This window comes from Saccoglossus kowalevskii, chromosome 3 (genome assembly GCF_978046115.1).
Source record: "Saccoglossus kowalevskii chromosome 3, keSacKowa6.1, whole genome shotgun sequence".
Classification (NCBI taxonomy): Eukaryota; Metazoa; Hemichordata; class Enteropneusta; family Harrimaniidae; genus Saccoglossus; species Saccoglossus kowalevskii.
In genome coordinates, this window is record NC_140643.1 from 13,635,582 (window position 1) to 13,657,932 (window position 22,351).

At 34.8% G+C, this 22,351-nt stretch overlaps 2 protein-coding genes across 2 annotated transcripts; one reads left to right on the forward strand and one right to left on the reverse strand.

Annotated features, from left to right (window-relative positions):
* Nucleotides 1–532: 532 nt before the first annotated feature.
* On the reverse strand, nt 533–4,839 carry LOC102809859 (meiotic recombination protein REC114-like). Its single transcript, XM_006825065.3, has 6 exons — nt 4,567–4,839; nt 3,851–3,928; nt 3,266–3,349; nt 2,553–2,696; nt 1,294–1,350; nt 533–736 (listed from the first exon to the last, which is right to left on the reverse strand). The coding sequence occupies exons 1-6, from the start codon at nt 4,711–4,713 to the stop codon at nt 563–565; spliced, it is 684 nt and encodes a 227-aa protein (XP_006825128.2). The 5' UTR covers nt 4,714–4,839; the 3' UTR covers nt 533–562.
* A 1,113-nt stretch (nt 4,840–5,952) lies between these two features.
* LOC102807249 (uncharacterized) lies at nt 5,953–9,515 on the forward strand. The gene is made up of 5 exons (XM_085496784.1): nt 5,953–6,169; nt 7,446–7,511; nt 8,174–8,288; nt 8,809–8,911; nt 9,366–9,515. The coding sequence occupies exons 2-5, from the start codon at nt 7,466–7,468 to the stop codon at nt 9,465–9,467; spliced, it is 366 nt and encodes a 121-aa protein (XP_085352910.1). The 5' UTR covers nt 5,953–6,169; nt 7,446–7,465; the 3' UTR covers nt 9,468–9,515.
* Nucleotides 9,516–22,351: the final 12,836 nt, after the last annotated feature.

Genomic DNA, 22,351 nt, shown 5'->3' on the forward strand with positions numbered 1-22,351 from the left:
CAGAAGTTAGTATGTGCATAAGGAGAGAGCTCACACAACTAATGTTTACATATTGATCGCATCAAGTTTTTAATTTGCTAATAGCAAGTTGCATATTTGCAGACAAGCAAAAATACATTTTAACAATTACAATGCATCATGCTTGGTCATAATTTTTTTTGGATGATAAAATACTACCGGTATGTGCAATGTTTATGTTTTGCACCCCTATAGTGTAAAATACTTTATTTTTGCTGAAGGAGTGAGTCAGTGAAAATAAAATTCAGCCAATGTCCTATTCCTATATTTTAAATTCAGGTCGTCAAAAATCAGTGAAAATAAATTCCATACAAAATACCCAAAAAATAATTTCAGCTAAAATTAAGCCTTTTACAGTATTTTGCACACAGTGTCAGTAAAAATCAATTAGCAAACAAAAGAACAATACAATATGTAACAGAATAGTATCATTCACACTTGCACTGTTCTGATGACACATTCAAAATAAACATTGCCAAAAATGTGATTTGTATCAAAATATTCACAGGAATGATACGTGAAAGGGCACCAGACTTCAGGTATTTTATTCATTTTTGATTATTTGTTGTAGTTCTTTTTCAACACTATCAACAAATGCAGGGAAATTAGCATCACTTAAACATAAATTTAGAAATAAAGATATCTGTTGCTGGTCTATATCCTGAGAATGTACTTGATAAGCTATTGGTAACTGAGGTGACGTCTTGTGACATATAGCCTAGTGATAAATAAGACAAATATATTACAAAACCGTTATTGTATCTTCTTTACTATAATCAATGTGAATTTTAGCTTTAGTAAGCCAGCAACCAACATTCACTCGTCTGTATACCGGGTATATAGTTTACAGGTAGGTGACAAGTCTAAAAATTTCAAAGAAACAGTTCCACATTTAATTTATGCCTTTCATGTTTTGGATCAACAACATTGATTCAAAAGATTGTATTTATTGAAAAAAATTTGGTTAGCTTTTTTTTCCTATTTTTTTTCTTTTTTGTTGTTTACAGTATTTTGGCAAATTGGCAAAAAGTTGTGATCCCCTTTTTAAACAGATTACACGCTGACTAGACCTAGTGTAATCAGAAAAAAGATGCCCATTTAAAGTCACCGGTACCTGAAAATACCTGAACCTTGTACTTTTTCAGATATAAGGGGTTAGAAATGTAATGAGGCCACACAGTTTTATTATAAAACAGATATACATATAAATAAATGTACTATAGCATATCCCCATGCAACACATGGCTCAGCAAACGTGACATTTTAATAAATTACCTGAGCAACATCTTTGATTGCTACTTCACCTTCTAACTGTTTCTCTTCTTTGTTACTCTGTAAAAACATCCAAACTACATGATTATAGATATTATTTCACCCACAGATACAGTATGTCAATCCCTCCAACAATGTGGAAGATTTTACAAGTGGTGTGGTATACACAAATGGAACATTGCATTGTTGACCTGTGACCTGGGTGTTATTGTACTGTTGACCTGTGAGCTAAGTGTTATTGCACTGTTGACTTGTGACCAGAGTGTTATTGCACTGTTGACTTGTGACCAGAGTGTTATTGCACTGGTGACCTGTGACTAGTGTGTTATTGCACTGTTGACTTGTGACCGGAGTGTTATTGTACTGGTGACCTGTGACCAGAGTGTTATTGCACTGTTGACTTGTGACCGGAGTGTTATTGCACTGTTGACTTGTGACCGGAGTGTTGTTGCACTGTTGACTTGTGACCAGAGTGTTATTGCACTGTTGACTTGTGACCGGAGTGTTATTGTACTGTTGACCTGTGACCTGAGTGTTATTGTACTGGTGACCTGTGACTTAAGTGTTATTGCACTGTTGACTTGTGACCGGAGTGTTATTGTACTGTTGACCTGTGACCTGAGTGTTATTGTATTGTTGACCTGTGACCTGAGTGTTATTGTACTGGTGACCTGTGACCTGTGTGTTATTGCACTGGTGACCTGTGACCTAAATGTTATTGCACTGTTGACTTGTGACCTGAGTGTTATTGTACTGGTGACCTGTGACCTAAGTGTTATTGTATTGTTGACCTGTGACCTGAGTGTTATTGTACTGGTGACCTGAGTGTTATTGTACTGTTGACCTATGACCAGAGTGTTATTGTACTGTTGACCTGTGACCTAAGTGTTATTGCACTGTTGACTTGTGACCTAAGTGTTATTGTACTGGTGACCTGTGACTTAAGTGTTATTGCACTGTTGACTTGTGACTGGAGTGTTATTGTATTGTTGACCTGTGACCTAAGTGTTATTGTATTGTTGACCTGTGACCTGAGTGTTATTGTACTGGTGACCGGAGTGTTATTGTACTGTTAACTTATGACCAGAGTGTTATTGTACTGTTGACCTGTGACCTGATATTATTGTATTGTTTTGCCTTCTGACCTAAGTATTGCTTTGTCCTATGACCTGAGTGATATATTGTATTATAATTTTAAATGGCATATCACAATCAGTTGTAGCAGCCATTACTCCCTGATTTGTGAGTTTGCATTTACTCACCTGTTTTGCTGGTAGGTTTTTCATCTTTGTAGCATTTTTGATTGAGAACAATTCTAGCAATAAACTAGCACAATCTTTACAGTTTTCAATGGATGATTTTTGATCAGTCATCTTGAATTGTACACGAAAACGCCTTATTTCATTCTATTGTACAAACAAATAAATGCATTACATACAGTTTTAACAACCAAAATACCTATGCTTTAAAAATTCCAGTCTAATCCACCTGATATGAGGTTTAGGCAGTATTGCACTGGAATATCTCACAATTCAATATGTTAATCAACAATGAAAAACAGTGAACTCAGGAAATTATCTACAAGCTGGCTTCTAGACAACTTAGCAATTCAAACGTGTTCACAAGTAAAATACTAATGAATCCCAATAACCACCACAACCTACAGTATGAACTGATCTTGAGCTACTTTGATCTAATAGACTTGTACCATAATGCTGGTCTTAATTACTACTGTAAAATCTATATTAGAAGCTGCAGCTTCTATTAACATGGTACAATGCAACTGAAGGGGTGCAGCTTCTATTAAAGCATCTACACATATGAGAAATGATGAATTTTTGGTTCTCAATTATTCAAAACGAATGGGTGCAACTTTTATTATGGATGTGGCTTTTAATACAGATTTTACAGTACATATTCATTTAATTAATGTCTGTCCATTAGACATTACATTTGTATGATTTACAATACATACATTTATTCTACATGCAAATAATATACTATCTCCTTTATTAATCCCTCTCATCCACTCAGCAGCATTCCGTAAACAATAATTTTCCTAGAAAAACAAATAAAAACAAAATGTTTACTTCAATTAGGGCATTATTTAGAGTTGACTCACTTCACTTCTATATAAATATTCAATATTCTTAAAATACTATATTGTTCATTATGATGTTGTTATTTTTCTTGTAAATGCATTTTCGTATTCAAGGGCAAATAAATATTATTATTAGTATAAAAAGAAAAAATTCAATGGTAATATAACAGACACTCTGTTTTCCCCAAAACACTAGAAAATACATGAACTTCACACACATCTATTTTCTAGTGTCTTTGGTTTTACTCAGTTTTACAAGTTTTCAAATCTACCTCAAGAAAAACAAACCCTAGTTGAAAACTACAACAAATAATTATCTTTAATAACTAGGTTGTAGCCAAAAAATGGATGGAATGAAAATAAACTAAAAGAAAATGTTGCGTCTTGTGACAAACAACAAAAGACAATAAAAATAGTAAGTTTTTAGAATATTTGAAATAATATTTTACTTGTACTCACATGAATTACATTTCCACAATGAATTATAATATCTTTTGATCCCAGGAGCAGCAATGTTAACTCACTGTGTTCAAACACCTAGAAATATACAGAGTAAACCTTATAAAAAGTTCTGTGTTGAAAAGGGCAGTTGTAAATCATACAGTATGCTGAAGTCAGCAAAGGTGTATTTATTGCCAACCCAACAGTTTATATTTTAATCCGAATGAGACGACTGGGTTGTCCAGGCAGATGTTTCGCCCCATTCTGATAAGCACTTGCACATCAATCTGACATAAAGTGTAACAGCCTAGGTCACTAGCACTGCTGATTGAGTTTATTTAAGTGTATAGTGTACATTTCTCAGCTGACTTCATTGTAGTACACCAATTTTTAGATAAGAAAAAAATGGAAATTCTCCAAATGTCAAGATCAGACTCGAAGCGTCTTCTTTGAATGTTTTTTTGGCAGGTTGGTTGAAATCACCTGTGGTGGAAATTGGCCTCCAGACAATATTTTATTCACACTGTACTACGATTTCTTTCATCTCCTATAGTCAACTTGTCTTCTGCCACCACACACTGTGTTACCGTACGCCCGATTTGTATGTTCAAATTTTCCAAAAATATTATCCCCTCGCCTCGGCAAATGTACGCCTCTGCTCTATATTTGTGTATGTTCATGTAATCGTTATCTTAGCATATACACAGTTACTGAAACATTGGTATATGATTTACCTTCCACTCCATATGTGAATTACCGCCGGCGGCGGGGTTACTACCGGCGTTGCTGTCATCAATCCGTGTGGGGGAAACGCCGACGCAACGTGCATAACGTTGTAATGGCCACGACCGAGATGATAATGTAACTGAGGACGATGACATGGTACATCTAATACAGTAGACTTATTCGTAAAACGCGTACGTTTTGCGTACTGTGGTATGACCGTAGCTGGCTAGTTACCCAAGTAAGTTTACAATGTCGTCTGGCAACATTTTCTAATAATCCGCCATTCTTACCCAGATTCCATTTGTTGCCGTTCGTGGCGCACATCTAGAATGTATAGCGCCACCACCGACTAAACGAAAAGTTTCCTTAGACCACAATGAACACATTTCTTCGTTAAAAAAACACTAAAAATATTGTCAATTGTTTAATTCTTCTAGACATCAAAACGTATCTCGTAAAACACTATGTATGTGTGTTTTTTTCACCATATGTCACAGAGCAAAATTTTGAGATATTGAGATATATCTTTGCCATAGAAACAATGGTAAAATTGCCCTAGAAAAAAATGCTTTTTAACTGTTTTTATTGATCGATTTTCTCTGAACTGAGAACTATATTTGTAATTTATCCCTGTAACATGATATATCAATAATAATTGGAAAGTGACATCATTCAAGGTTTGTATATTGACTTCTCAGTGACGCAAACTTGACGCAGATTTTTGGATAAAATCTGTAGTACAGAGAACATTTTGAAAACAAAGTCTACAGGGAAAATTATAGAAAAAAAATGATAAATGAAAACCAAAAACTACAATCGTCGCGGGAAACTTGAAACCGAGTGATTGAACATTATATTACTGTAATTGTTCTATGTACAACGTATTTGATTGTATACTGTAAAGTGACTAATTTTCACGGGGTTTAAATTTCACTGATTTACCATTTCAGACATATTCAGTGGGTTTTAAATTCATGGTTTTATCATTTAGATAATGTGTTCTGGGCTAAATTGTACATATTCACTGGGTTTTAATTTAGCGCATTTTCCAGTCAGCGAAATAAGCTAAATTAAAACCCAGTGAATAATTAACCCCTTTACAGTAATTATTGTATTGTAATGTATAGATACAATGTTTATACACAGTCCCTCAACACTGTGGGACTGTGGTTTATACTTAGAGAATATTGAATAATAAATTTTCACTAAATTATATTTTGCGTATTTAAAATAAATTCGGGAGAGACGACAGTGATGAATAAAGAATAGTTATTGGCGACGTTATACCCGCACCTATTGTTTTCACTGAAATTTAGAATGCTGCAATTAAAAACTTGCTGCAATTTAGAAAGGCCATTCGGTTTCTCTATTTACATAATTGCTGCCATAATTACCCTTTGCTGGGCCCCGCATTGAAACGCTCGACGAATCCGCTTACGTGTAGCCCCACTCTGTAAGTCTCTGGCATAGTGGATGTCAAATTCAACGACATTCTAATTTACATTGCAGGAGTCGGGGTAGAGGTGTGCAGGTCAACCCACCATAGTGTCTTATCCAGGTTACTAGTAACCGTCACGGTGGTCTTATCTAGGTTTATGCTACGGGACTCGGGTATGTACACATTACAATAGAAAGTGAATAGCATTGTGCATGTTGATGATGTTCTCGGGAGGTTCGGTATTTGGAAAGTAGTCTCGATATCGGTGGCCATGTTGGAGTCTTATATGAACTCCTGTGCCCTAAAAGGCATCGCTCGAAATGTGTAATGTTTTGCGTGATTGTGACGTCACGTGGAACGTGGGTGTTACCTAATTATGACCTGCTTTTCGCCTTTTCTTATATATTTATTATGTGAACAGTGGAAATATTCATTCATTCATTCATTCATCATTCATTCATTCATTCATTCATTCATTTAGTTATTTATTGTAACCATCTTGAATCTGCAAAAATTACAAATCAAATGTGGCATTACATGACAAATTAAACAACAAAAATTGGATCAAATGTTAGATCAGAGAGAAAAATACAAAAAAGAAATTAAGTCAAATGTTAAATAACGATAGAAAAAAATTGTAAAAAAAAACAATTTGTCAATGACTGTACAAATGTCACCATTATAGGAATGTGTATTATCTCCCAGTAATAAGTATATTATTTTTCTTCTTTTTTTCAAAATCTGCATAAAGGTTGTTTTCTCCCCTCATTAGCTTTTCTCTCTGCTCTGCTAAACATTTTCAACGAAGAACAAAATGTTCCAGGGTTTCATCTTCTGCCTTAGAACATGGGCAAGTGCAGTCTTCAGAAGTATTATTTCACAAATTCTATTTTTCCTATTCCAAGCCAAGTGTCCCATTAAAATTTGTCACTGATTCCATATATGATTTGCAGCTCTTCATCTTGTTCTTGAACTTTCTATAGTACCGGTAGACTAAGCTAGACTTATCTTTTATATTTTCCTTCACAAGTTGGAATGAAAATGTACCATTCAATATACATTGTACTGAAAATGGTTGTTGTCTTCATGTGGTGACATAAAGAAAAGAAAAACAGCTGGCCACTAGTCGGCCATATTGCATTGAATCACCGAGCAAAACAACATGCACCTGCAACCCAATAATATATGTATTGCCATGTATTGCCATCTTACCAGGTTTTGAACACTTTCACACAAAGCAGCACCACCAACAATCGCAATAGATTTCTTAATTTTTATGATTATTGCTTTAAATATTTTTGTAAATAATTTTAATACAACTATAACACAAAAGCATAACCACCGGTGTTGAGTTTCGGTGGCATAACCATGGAAACAATCACAAACATGTTACCTATTACAAATATATAATCTATTACCCGGTAATAGGGATATTATATTTTGTTTCAGGATGGTTTAGAGAGTGAACAATGGCTGACAGTGGCGACCGTGAATTAGAATACGTCACAGACCTTAGTAAGTATGACCACAGACCCCACAGAGGGACATTGGTATGACATAATCACTTGTCATACGAGCATGTATCTATAAGAATAGGATGCGCCAGAGGGACTGTGAATGAGCAGAGAATAATGTACTCTGGTTGACAGGAGTACGATATTCGGTATACAACACAACCAAACACATTGTACTGATTGTGTTAATATCTGTATGTGTGTTTTAACACACTTTTGACACATGACATTAACATATTAAAATGTGGCAATCAAACGCTACATTGCAAAGTGAATATTAAAATTGATGACTAAACTTTGAAATTGCAAAGGTTCCAAAGCACACAGCTGTCATCAAATTCTTAGTTGACAAAAAACATGTTTAAAATGATTCAATGAAATCATATTATATACACAGGCATGCCCGGTAGGAGATCCAGTCATTGGTAGACATTGACACTTTTAGTAAAATGTGATTGGTCAGATTCATCACCAGGACCTGTTAATTGCTGGAAGTCAGACCATACAATACATGGTGCGTGCACTGTCCAGAAATTTGATCTCAGCTCAGCCTAGTCATTTTCTACCTCCATGACCTAGTGAAATGGACACCATGTACTGTAATCTCAATTACGAATGTAATATGAATCTAATTCTAATCATTTAGGATTGCTTTGTTTTCAGGAATATCTGAATCTAGTAATTTTGCAGACATTTGTATTGAAGCCAACATACCTGGTGTTTCAAAATGGAAGAAAATGAAAGGACAAATAAAAGTCAAAGATCAATTTGATAACGAGTAAGTATCATCTGACATTTGTATTGAAACCAACATACCTGGTGTTTCAAAATGGAAGAAAATGAAACAACAAATAAAAGTCAAAGATCAATTTGATAACGAGTAAAAATAAATATCTATAGTGCAGGAGAACAGGTAAATAGAAATTTGTAAAATAGAAAAATAGCTGCATAAAAACAATACTTTTCTTAGGGTGACATGAATAAACTTCACACATTCTATATATGAGTCAACTTTTTCTAATTGTTGACACTCACAAAACATTGTTTTAATTGATGGATGACATGTCAGAACAATTATACAGTTGATGTTCATCAGCTCAAACTACATCTGTAAGGAAGGGAAAAGTTTGACGCAATTGATGCCACATACTACCGGTACCACCAAACAGTGGCAAGCAAATCATTGCAGATTAGATGTCTTTTGTAAACCCGGTTGTAGTAAGCCAAATTGATTTTCAAGAAAACCTTTGTGTTGTTGCATTGATTATTAATCTTTGATTGATTTTATTGATTTACAGTTCTTTCACACTGCACGTCGAAACTAAGTCTTCCCTCTATGGGTTGGAATACAATGGCAAGCAATTATATAAACCGATAGTTGGAAGAAAATGCAAAACTCAGGTGCGTTATTTGAGTGTATCTACATGCGGTTCAACTCTGTTGACACAATACATTGGCTAAAACCCATTTAAGTAATTTTATTCATTATTGCATCTAAAATTTTCATTGTATATTCACACTGTATCAAGAACGTAGTTTGGATCCAACTGATGACTATCATTAGTAGTCCCTGTTAGGATGCAGTCTGATAGGGACTTATGAATTGATCTCTGTGCGTGTGTTTGTGTATCCGTGCATATCTTACACATGCCTGGGCCGATTACATTCAAACTTACATATGCACATTAATTTGTTTCATGATCTGATTCAAGTTGGCCATATAGCTGCCATTATTGTGCTAAAATATCAAAAATCAAGCATTTCCAGCATTCCAAAACCAGATTCCATATTGCTATACATCTTAAATTTGATAACTAACAGGGACTGTGCCATGCATGGCTTGTTTATTTGTTAGGTCGAAGATGGTTGTGTCAAGATTATATTACGGAAAAAAGAGGCAGAAACCTGGCGTGAAGACAGTACGGGGATGCTCGCCATATTGAGAGATAATCAATGAACGAACGAACATCTGTATTAAATTAAGCCATAAATAATAGTTAATTTACATATACATGTAGTTTGCCACATATGTTTATACCGTATACCATGGCCAAGTACATGAAACTTTTCATGCAACTAAAATGGTAATTATTTTACGGTAAACATATTTGACATGATTGTTTTCCGATGACGAAGCTTGTGGGCTCATTGACCAAAAATCAGGTAGTTTGTCACAAACATAATTCTCAGCAAAAATAGAGTAGTTTTAGCGGGGGTAAAATATTAATTTTTCAGTAAGACACTAAGATTGATGAAAATGTCTTTGTGTAGCACTCATGCAGTCACTTGTATTTCCAGTTGCACATGATTTTTGGTCATTTGCATCTGTCGGTTGATTGTGGAACTAGTTCATGGATGTCATGGTATCTGGGCCGGATGTGTCATGAGTGTGTTTTCAACTCACATATGTATTCACCTATGTGCAGTTATCGTAATGTAAATATACCAATGACTGAAGTCAATGTCCGTCAGTGGGGCTTGTAATACAACACCATAACTGAGCCACCTTTTTTTCAGAATTGGATATTAAACACTTTAAAATTACGTTCAAGTATGACTAAATTAAAACTTGTTATATATACCATTATAAAAAAGTTACAGATTGAGACATTAATCATCAAAGAATTTTAATTGGTTTAACGGTAATCGTTAACTATATATAGTAGTTGAGCAAAAACGCATGCGCCGGTTTTAGGTAACACCAGACACCATGCTAGTCTCGTCGAGTTCTATTTTTTTTAAATACCTGTGACAATTATAACGAAATAACGTGCTAATAAGTGATTGTTAGTGATGTCCGGGAGTGAAGATCCAAATTTGGCTGGGAATGTCCGTGAAACAGGAAAGAAATGTCCAAGGGATATCCGCAGTCCTGTTGGTGAGTCGACAGGGATTGACAGCCATATTGATGACGTCATTAGTCCACAGATGGATGGAGCACCCCGCAAGGCACGTCGTGTAGAAAGTGACGAAGAAATTGCCATGCATACTACTAGCAGTATGGAGAGACCGAAACTGACAGATTCCGAAAAATTGGATTTAATATTATGTAGACTGGATAAAATTGAGGATAAATTCTTGAAATTAGAAGAAATAGAGAGTGAACTAGTCAATTTACGTGGAGAACAGGTGGACTTGACGAAGTCTCTAGAACACGCACATGCTGAGATTAACGACTTGAAAATGGACAAGGTTAGTAAAAGTGAAGGTAGTAAATTGAGAACCCGTCAAGATGATTTAGATGATAGGCTGCGCCGCAATAACTTAATCTTCTACAATATTCCTGAAATGGCAGAAGGACCAAATTGTGTAGAATTCATTCAAGATTTTATTAAGAATCACATGAAGCTAGATGGGAGCATACAGATTGAACGGGCCCACAGGACTCATATCCAGCTGTACGCTGTTCTTTTCAGCACTTATTCATGCAGGTGACAACAATGGAATTCAGCAGTTGACCAACATGCTTTGTGAACTTGATAAAGGTTGATCGGGTACAACTGGTAGTTGGAAGATTGAGATTAATATCCTTTTTCTCATTGAGTAATATTAAGTATACATATACATATATTATTTAACCGACTTTATGTTACTTTTTAGTTACACGCCTTTTCTGTTTTCTTGCATACGTATTATGCCATATTTGTACAACAAAATAGCATAGCTGCTGGGTGTAATATTACACGGAATCACGTGATACAGTTAATTGTATGTCATTGTTCTATGCTTTAAAAAAAATGTGTTATCAGGGGAAATATTAATACTGCAAAACGTGAATTACGCTATTTAAAATGCTTTAGTTTGGAAAGCAGCTTTGGCTGCAAAAGAAAAGAAAAAGATTCGCAATGCGTTTTAAAATCTGTTTAAACTTTTCAGAGTAAAACTTCTCGTGAACTTGGCGAATCAAACATTTTAGTCGCAGGTTTATATTAGATTAAGTTTTCATAGTGAGACTAGCAACAACAAAACAACTTGATACTGCTCTTATTTAAATTAGAGCCTTTTCTCAACCAGCAGTGCGTTTTTGTTCTTGGTTTTTTATTTTCATCTGCCTTTTTGGTGGAGGGGGAGAGTTTTCCCCCTTTCTTTTCTTACTTTGTTCAATTTTACTTTTTTGTTTCTTTGTGGTTTTTGTGTTTTTTTTGTAAGTGGATGGCTTTAAGTTTTAGTGTGGGGTTATGTTATAGGAAAATACCATATGTAAATTATAATGAGTGATTTGAAAGTATTGTCGTTAAACGTTCAGGGGTGCTCTACTCCAGAAAAACGAAGGGATGTTTTCTGTTGGTTAAAAAACAAAGATTTTAATATTTATTGTTTGCAAGATATACACTGCAAAATCGGGGATGAGGATATATGGGAATCGGAATGGGGGCAGAAGTGTTTTTTTAGTGCATATCGAAGTAATTCCCGAGGTGTGGGAATTTTTTTTAACAAAGTTGATGAATATACGATACATAAATGTAGAGGCGACGCTGGTGGTAATTTTCTATTTCTCGATTTAACTTTTCATTCACAACGGTTCACATTGGGTACCATTTATGGCCCCAATGAGGACAATCCAACTTTTTACCAAAAAATACAGAATATCCTGGATGACTTCGGGAATTTGAGTATAATTATTTGTGGGGACTGGAATGTCTCACCCAATTTTAATTTGGACTGTAGTGGGTATGTATCTTATAATAACCCAAAAGCAAGCCTGGAAATTGACAATCTAAAGAAAGCTTTTGATTTGATTGATATTTGGAGAGTCACCCACCCAGATTCTAGAAGATTCACTTGGCACAAAAAAAAGCATCTAAAGCAAAGTCGTTTAGATTATTTCTTGGTCTCCCCAGACATTTCCTCTTTTGTTAAAAATTCAGATATTTCGTACGGGTACCGTTCGGATCACAGTACGACTACAATTATTTGTAATTTTTACTTACAAAAAAGAGGGAGAGGTTTCTGGAAATTTAATACTTCACTATTGCATGACAATGTTTATACACAAAAGGTTAAAACGTCAATTGAAGAGGTTGTTGAGCAATACAAAATTGGGGAGGGTGACACCGTAGTGTCAGACAATGACTGGAATTTCTCTATTAACCCCCAACTATTTTTTGAAATGTTAAAACTTAAAGTACGGGGTACGACGATTGCTTACAGTACTTATAGGAAAAAAGAAAATGTGAACAATTTTCAAAAAATTGAGAATGAAATTAACGCCTTGGAACAAGAATTAAATATACAAAACTCAAATGATTTGGTTATTAAATTAGAGAATAAGAAGCAAGAGTTGGAAAATATGCAGAAAATTAAAACCCAGGGGGCAATAATGAGGTCGAAAGTTCAATGGGTTGAGCATGGTGAGCGTAATACTAAATTTTTTCTAAACTTAGAAAAAAGGAATTATATTGATAAAACCATAACACATTTGAAAGTGGATGATGACCGGTCAATTTCAGACCCTAAGGAAATTTTGTACACTGAAAAATTGTTTTATGAAAACCTTTATACCTCGAAACCTACTGTACCGATTGATAATTGTTTTTCAGTCCTCTCCCCCAGTTTGTCTGAAATTCAAAAAGAACAGTGCAATGGTGAGATCACTTATACAGAAATTCTATCAGTTTTGAAAAAAATGGAAAATAATAAGACACCAGGTAGTGATGGATTTCCTTGTGAATTTTATAAGTTTTTCTGGAACGATATTCATTATTTCCTAGTAAAGTCTATTAATTATTCATTGTCTCTTGGTTACATGTCGATTACACAAAAACAAGGTGTTATCACTTTAATTCCTAAGAAAGATAAGGACAAATCCATTCTAAAAAATTGGCGTCCGATCTCACTATTGAATACAGATTACAAGCTGGCTTCAGGCTGTATAGCCGAGAGACTTAAAACGATTCTTCCGGATATTATTAGTGATTCTCAAACTGGATATATTAAAGATAGGTTCATTGGTGAAAATACTCGTTACTTGTATGACGTGTTGCAGTACACTGAGCTTAACAAAATTCCTGGTCTGTTGTTATTGTTGGATTTCGAAAAAGCTTTTGACTCTATTGAATGGAGCTACATTGATGAGGTTCTCTTAAAATTTAATTTTGGTGCTTCTTTGAGGAGTTGGGTTAAATGTCTTTACAAGGATTCTGTCTCATGTGTTATAAATAACGGACATGCAAGTGAAATGTTTAAAGTATCCCGGGGTGTTAGGCAAGGAGACCCCTTGTCTCCATACATTTTTATTATTGCAGTCGAATTTCTGGCCCAGGCTTTGAAAAACAATCGTGATATTAAAGGAATAAAGATTGATAATAAAACATTATTATTAAGTCAGTATGCAGATGACACATTTTTAACATTAGATGGTTCAGAATCCTCTCTACGTACTGTCTTCCAGGTACTGAAGAATTTTGCTTTAGTTTCAGGCTTGAAATTGAATGTAGGCAAGACAAAGGCTGTTTGGTTTGGGTCAAAAAAGGGATGCAGTGACAGAATATGCCCCACATTTAATTTAATATGGTTAGAAAATAATTTTGAATTATTGGGACTGATCTTCGACCTTAATTTAGAAAACATGGTGGTCTTAAATTATGAAGATAAATTGAGAAAAATTTCTTCCTTGTTTGCTTCATGGGGCTGTAGACCACTATCTCTTTTGGGTAAAGTTACAATTGTTAAAAATCTTGCAATCTCACAACTAATCCATTTATTTTCCTCCTTGCCATCCCCTCCTAGTGCACTTATGAATCGTCTTAATGCAATTATTAATCAATTTATTTGGAGTGGTAGGCGAGCTAAAATATCCAGGGCTACTCTTAGTCGTGGTGTTGAATATGGTGGTTTAAATTTACCTAATTTTAATAACACTATTTTCCAAGGCGTTAAAATTAACTTGGATTAAAAAGTCCCAAGAAAAAAGTGCTCACCCGTGGAAAATACTTTATTTTAATATTTTTAGGAAAATTGGACATTATAAGATTTGGGAAGCAGATGCAAATTTTATTAAAAAGTATATTACTTCAATTAAAAATAACTTTTGGTCGGAAATAATGGACATTTGGCATTCTTGTATAAATCATCAAAAATTTAATTATCAAAGTCAGGTTTTGTGGCATAATTCAAATATTGCTATAAAAGATGATTATGTCAACAGGAGGTTGTGGCAGGAAAAGAATATTTGGTATGTAAATGATTTATTAGGAGATGATGGTCATTTTTTAAGTTATGAAAATTTCAAGTGTAAATACGACTGCAATGTTAATTTTTTGGAATTTCAATCTGTGTTAAAAGCTATTCCCAGGTCATGGAAAAAGGAGTTGCAGGAGAATCCTAAGAAATTCAATTCAATTGACAATTATTTTGTCCTTAATGTTAGAGACAAACCTAAACCTCACAAAAAAATGTATTCGGATTTGGTTAGGAAAAATGTACCTCCTTTGGGCTGTCAAAATAAATGGGAAAAACGGCTTGAAATTCGAATTCCGGACGAAGATTGGAAACCCATTTTTAAACTACCATTTCTCTGTACATTTGATTCCAGGCTGCAGGCATTTCATTATAAATTTTTACATAGGGCAATTTACACAAATAACACTTTGTGCTTATGGAAATTAGTTGATAGTACATTGTGCACTTTTTGTAACGCTGATATTGAAACTCTTGAGCATCTTTTTATTACATGTACTATTACTAGAAGATTTTGGGGGAAATGTCAGCAACTCTGGAAAAAATGGACAAACGTTGATATTTTATTGTCTGACAGGGATATTTGTTTTGGAATACATGGCAGTTTTTATTGTAATCTTCTCAACCTTTTTATTTTAATCTGTAAACAGCACCTCTATTCTGAATCGAAAAGAGGTTCTGTCCCAAAGGTGGAAGTCGTGGAGAGTATAATGTTAAACACTCGCATTGTAGAGCGACAAATAGCTATCAATAATGGTTCAATGTCTAAATTTAATGAAAAATGGAATAATTTTAATTATGAGTAATTCACTTATTAGCCAGATTTGTCAGCTTATCAATAATGTTCCCCCACTTCCACTTCTTTTAAGCCATCCACTTTTTCTTTTTTTTTGTAAATGTATTTATTTAAAGTAATAAAAAATAGATAAAAAAAAAAAAAAAAAAAAACTATATATAGTAGTGGGTTCTACTTTAGGAATGAGACTGATGTCTTGTATATACCGTAATTCTATAGTGAAGATAACATTGTCAGTATGTTTGAATTTATTTTACAGTTTTAAAGATATATTTTGCATCAAGGAATCGCCATTCCAAAGTCAACAATTTATTTCTGTATTCGCATGTCACCGATTTTCTACAGAAATTAGTTAAAAACAAAAGATGCAAAAAAGCAAAATCGTTTAATTCCACATTCAGATATATGGATGGTATACTTTCCATCAACAATCTTGAATTTCATGATTATATTCCAACATAATCTGCTTCGTACATCATATCAGTTCTCTGAGTTTGACTACTACATGTAAAAGTTGACTTTCTGTCAGTCAGACTAAATGACAAATAATACACTTTTACAATCACCAAATTTTCATACTTTCACAGCAATATTTCACTCTCTCATGTGGTATGATGCAATGGTGACAATTTTAAAATCAAATATAAGCATTTAGATTTAATCAAGCAGATTAGTAATTGTAATTGCTGTTTTTTTAGCGCGTATCTGTTAAGAGGTATATTACAATATAATTGTGCGTGGCACACACTCAATCACAACACAAGCATATTTTTGTAGTGCCAAGATCCAGTATGAACATGCACAACAAAATATGAATGTTAGATTGCCTTACTGACAGTAACAAAGATGAGTCTTAATATCTTGTTTAAATTTGGCAACTGTATTTGACTGGCACATCTCTAGTGTTAGACTGTTACATAAGGTAACAACTGCATGTGAGAAAGCTCAATAACCGAATGATTTGACCTTAGCATGTGGCGTAGGCTTTTGTCATTTGAACGAGTTTTATGTGGATAACTTGCGACGCGAGACGTGGTAGATCAACAACCCATATGTCACCTACTGCCAATACTGCCTCCTAGTGTTTTTTTGCGGTTACTTCATTACCCAGGATGCCGTAAAACATAATACTGAATCATTTATTTCTTGAGAAAGGCAGTCTAAAAATTTCTGTAAATTGTTTTAATAAAAACATAGAACCTCATAAGTTGGGGGACTGATTTATCCCAATCATTGACTAATCATCTTCATCTATATTCTCTTTCTTGGTTTCCACTTTTTCCTTTCATTACCAGTGTGACCCTGAAGCACGACAGCCATTTGAACTTACCTCCTGAGACATTCTCACAAGATTTCTCTTAGATACTACCATTCATAAACTGAGTACAGATTACACGTCAGGACAACAAGGTGCTGAACTAAATATACATTGCAATATTACGCAAGTAGGCACTTCCTGACTCGGCATTGGATGTTTTAATATGATACACATTTCAATGCTCTGTGAATAGCACATTTGGAAGACATCAACGTAATGAAGTAATTTGTACACTGCAAACTTACGAGAGCTGCCGACACGGAACAATTGTAGCTTATACAAAGTTTCACCAACCTCACCAGATGTGTACAATTAGTAGAAACAATGAATATATGGTATTATATTGAGTACAACTTATAACAAAAATTGTGATTCATTGACAAAGCAAAACTTTGGGAACATTTGGAAGCAAGACAAATTTGGGACATGTCCAGGGTCACTGACAAAAACTGTACACATAACACGACACAATTAAAGTCGTATGAAGTCACATTGAATTTCATGAAATACGCACATTACCAGTACATGTATATATAAATGTCTGAAATTTCAAAAGTATCCAATCAGTATAGGTAAGAGTACACTACCAGGAAGGATTTGATAAAACAGAAGTGAGAGGTATAGGCAACTGTCGTAAAAGATCAAAGGAATATGTGGCTGTGTATCATCCCTTGGCAAGGGCGCACCCCCCCCCTCAACCATAGTTACTCACACGCATAAAAGCCCACAATGCAGTGTGGTAATGACTTCAATTTAACTGTGCCCCCTCTAAATGGACATGAATCCACTCATGCTTGGAGACGGTAAGCGATTAGGTAAATGTTGGAGCGCCTTCACAATTCAATATCTTGAAATGCATGCTATACTAATACCCGGGACATCACAAGGCAGCGTGCTGTTCCTACCTATATTAATTTCATGTCCTAGAACTTGCTGCTGTCATTATTTCAGATCGTTTAAGCATTCTATTCTCAGGTTCATGAGCATTTTTTTTTTTCAAAATTGTGCATGGATACCTAATCTTCTAAACAGTTTGCTTAATTGACTAAATGTTATAACTGATCTCAATTTAAACATTTGTTCAGTACGGTGAAAAAAGTTTGTGGAATCATCTTGAAATGTATGGTACATGCAGAGCAAATACGAGAACATTCTGAATCAACCATTGGCAAGACTAAATACACAGACCAATGGTTTTCTAGACGACAAGCCTTAAAGGGGGGCGGGGGAGTCGTCATCTGCACATGCGTCCGATGGCCATAGCATGTCATCGTTTACAAACAAACGTCTTGAGCATTTGCACTTTTAGCATGTGTTATCGTTTGGGACTCAATTCCCGCGTGTGCGCAGGTGACTACTCTCTCGCATTAACATTTAAATTTATTTGGGGGGGGGGGGAATACTTTACTTTAGATGGAATTTATTTCCACCGATTTTTGATGTAATATACAGGTCTATTAGCTGGAATTTCTTTCCACCATGACTGATTCATTGATTCAGCAAAAATAATTTCTGAGAAAAAAAAAAGAATAGTCTTAGAGAAAGACCAATTACTAAATCAGATTATTTTATGTGATATTTATTGGATAAATAACTGCAATAAATGCATATCAAACTAACTTTTTTCTAAAATTATCGTATATTTGACAATCATATCATTTATCAAAAAAATTGGAAATAGATCTAAGATTATTACATCACATCCTGTCAAACTATAAACACCATACAATGCATTTCATGGCTATTACCGGTAAAAGGATGTGATCAATACTCGAGGAAACAAAGAACAAGTTTCAAATAGATTTAAGTTCAAGTCATTTAGTATCATGCATCCGTTGCTTACAGACAGTCCACCTGGCAAACTGATATGTAGATGAAGGCACAGTTCATGTGTTATGAATGACGAGTCACTTATGTGGAGGAAAGAAACATGTGCAAATGAACAATTGCTTCGCTATATCACACATGTCTTTCCTCCACCTAAGTGGGCACTGTTCATGAAACACAAGATAGTTCAGCCGCATTATAAAACCATTTGAGATCTTGTTAAATGTTCAATATAAAAAACAAATCAAAATTATTTACAATGAATAGTCATCATCTGGTGTACTAGACCTTAAAACCAAAATGGCCACAAATTACAAATAGCATGGTTACAGTCTAAGGTCTATTTCAATTGCAGAATATGAGAGACTATAATTTGACCAACGTCATTTGGTTATATTCTGAAAAAAATTATTTCAATTTATTACAAAATACTGGGGTAACCTTTGACCCTCAAAGCCAGTATACCATACAGTATATGCAGCAAGCAAAAATGCATTCAACAATTTACCAATTTTTATGCTGATAATAATTAAAGCTAAATAAGACATTTTGCACTAAATTGAAAAATATAAATATCTAATCTCCCCAAAATGAGGCCATACCAAGTAAACCTCTTGTGAGTACTGAGGCCATGCAAGGTAAATTCATAGATTCTCATTTGTTATGAGAACAGAAAATGACATAAGTCCTAACCTTTGAGTTTGTAAATTAAAGAAGTCTTGATTGACATTGTAGTCATTTGGTTTCGAATTTCAAACATGTCATTATGTGAACTTCCACATTTAGTTGAGCTCATCAAATTGTTGCCACACAGAGAATTTCCTTGGTATGGATTTTGTCATTTTTTTTCTTTGCAAGCATGATTGTACGCATGTTTAATCCGATAGATGATAAAACTATTGTAGAATTGATGAGACGTGACTAAGCTAATCTTGCTGACAAAAATTGATATTATTACATCATACAGGAAGTAGTTATGTGTTTAAAGAAGTGGAAAATTACAAAGCATGAGTGCGCAGAGGTCAAAGTTCACATTATGATTGAAAAGGTTGACAATGGATGACCATAGATTGAAATCAAAGTTGAATTCTCTGCAAAGCTTACATGTGAATGCAAACATTGAGGAAAGAAAAATTCACAACAGTCTGTGAAGGAGCAATGGCATCAGAGGTTAGGATTGTCAGCAAATGTGCAGCACCATTATATAGCAAATTCAATCAAAATCAGTTCTGAGATTTTGCCTATACAGGATAAAATGAGATAATTAATATGTAAATTTTGTTCAAATCCACTCAGATTGACCTTGATGAAATGTTAATTTAGAGTTGATACAGAGGTGAAGAACCTTTGACCTAGGTTTAATAAAGAGCAAGATACAATTGATAAAGGTACAACCTTAAATAGGCATGTACACATCTATGGTGAAGGATTGAAATAAGCATGTACACATCTATGGTGAAGGATTGAAATAAGCATGTACACATCTATGGTGAAGGATTGAAATAAGCATGTACACATCTATGGTGAAGCATTGAAATAAGCATGTACACATCTATGGTGAAGGATTGAAATAAGCATGTACACATCTGTGGTGAAGCATTGAAATAGACATGTACACAACTATGGTAAAGCATTGAAATAGACATGTACACATCTAAAGTGAAGCATTAAAATAGGCATGTACACATCTAAAGTGAAGCATTGAAATTGGCATGTACACATCTCTGGTGAAGCATTGAAATAGGCATGTACATATCTATGGTGAAGCATTGAAATAGGCATGCACACATCTATGGTGAAGCATTGAAATAGGCATGCACACATCTATGGTAAAGCATTGAAATAGACATGTACACATCTAAAGTGAAGCATTGAAATAGGCATGTACACATCTCTGGTGAAGCATTGAAATAGACATGTATAGATCTCTGGTGAAGCATTGAAATTGGCATGTATACATCTCTGGTGAAGCATTGAAATAGGCATGTATACATCTCTGGTGAAGCATTGAAATAGGCATGCATACATCTCTGGTGAAGCATTGAAATAGACATGTATAGATCTCTGGTGAAACATTGAAATAGGCATGTACACATCTCTGGTGAAGCATTGAAATAGGCATGTACACATCTCTGGTGAAGCATTGAAATAGGCATGTACACATCTCTGGTGAAGCATTGAAATAGGCATGTACACATCTATGGTGAAGCATTGAAATAGGCATGTACACATCTATGATGAAGCATTGAAATAGGCATGTACACATCTATGGCGAAGCATTGAAATAGGCAAGTACACATCTCTGGTGAAGCATTGAAATAGGCATGTACACATCTATGATGAAGCATTGAAATAGGCATGTACACATCTCTGGTGAAGCATTGAAATAGGCATGTACATATCTATGGTGAAGCATTGAAATAGGCATGTACACATCTATGGTGAAAGCATTGAAATAGGCAAGTACACATCTATGGTGAAGCATTGAAATAGGCATGTACACATCTATGGTGAAAGCATTGAAATAGGCATGTACACATCTATGATGAAGCATTGAAATAGGCATGTACACATCTATGGCAAAGCATTGAAATAGGCAAGTACACATCTCTGGTGAAGCATTGAAATAGGCATGTACACATCTATGGTGAAGCATTGAAATAGGCATGTACACATCTCTGGTGAAGCATTGAAATAGGCATGTACACATCTATGGTGAAGCATTGAAATAGGCATGTACACATCTATGGTGAAGCATTGAAATAGGCATGTACACATCTCTGGTGAAGCATTGAAATAGGCATGTACACATCTCTGGTGAAGCATTGAAATAGGCATGTACACATCTATGGTGAAAGCATTGAAATAGGCATGTACACATCTATGATGAAGCATTGAAATAGGCATGTACACATCTATGGCGAAGCATTGAAATAGGCATGTACACATCTATGACGAAGCATTGAAATAGGCATGTATACATCTATGGTGAAGCATTGAAAAATGCATGTCACACAGAGGTCAGAAGAGACAGACACACAATTGTTCTACTCAGCAGAACATGAATCATGGGAAATTGTGGCATGTATATGATTGACACAACTCAAGGATTAAAACTGCAGATTACATGCCTAAGTCAAGAACTGACACGTGTGTCAAATGTTAGGCCTTTAAATAATTAACAGCTTGATGGCAGCGCATCATTTACTCATCAATTCTAACCATTACAGTGGTTTAAAATCATAACTATCTGAATACTGCATACCATTATAAGGATTAGTAATCATGGTGGTATAACTATATATCATAAAATATCAATTAAAATAATTTGCAGTGGGCACAAAATAATTTACATACATCAAACTCCCCCAAATGGCAGTTAATTACCGAGAGACTTTGAAACATTCCCAGACACTTTCCTAAAGCACTTGATTAACCGATCTCATTTCAAGTTGCCAAACACTCATCATTGTTTTGATTAACTGTCATTTAGGTGGGTATTTTGTAACTGTATTGTATCTACAACGATCACTGGAGTGTCTAGGAAAGTGTCCGGGGATGTTGCGAAATCCCTCGGTAATCACCTACCAAGTGTGGAGTTAGGTGTATCTAAATATCTTGCATCTGCAGTTATAACTATGGAAAAAAAGCCAACTTCAAGTTGAGCTTCGCTTATTATTATGCTGGCAGTGTATGCGCATTCAAAGGCTGATAAAATTAA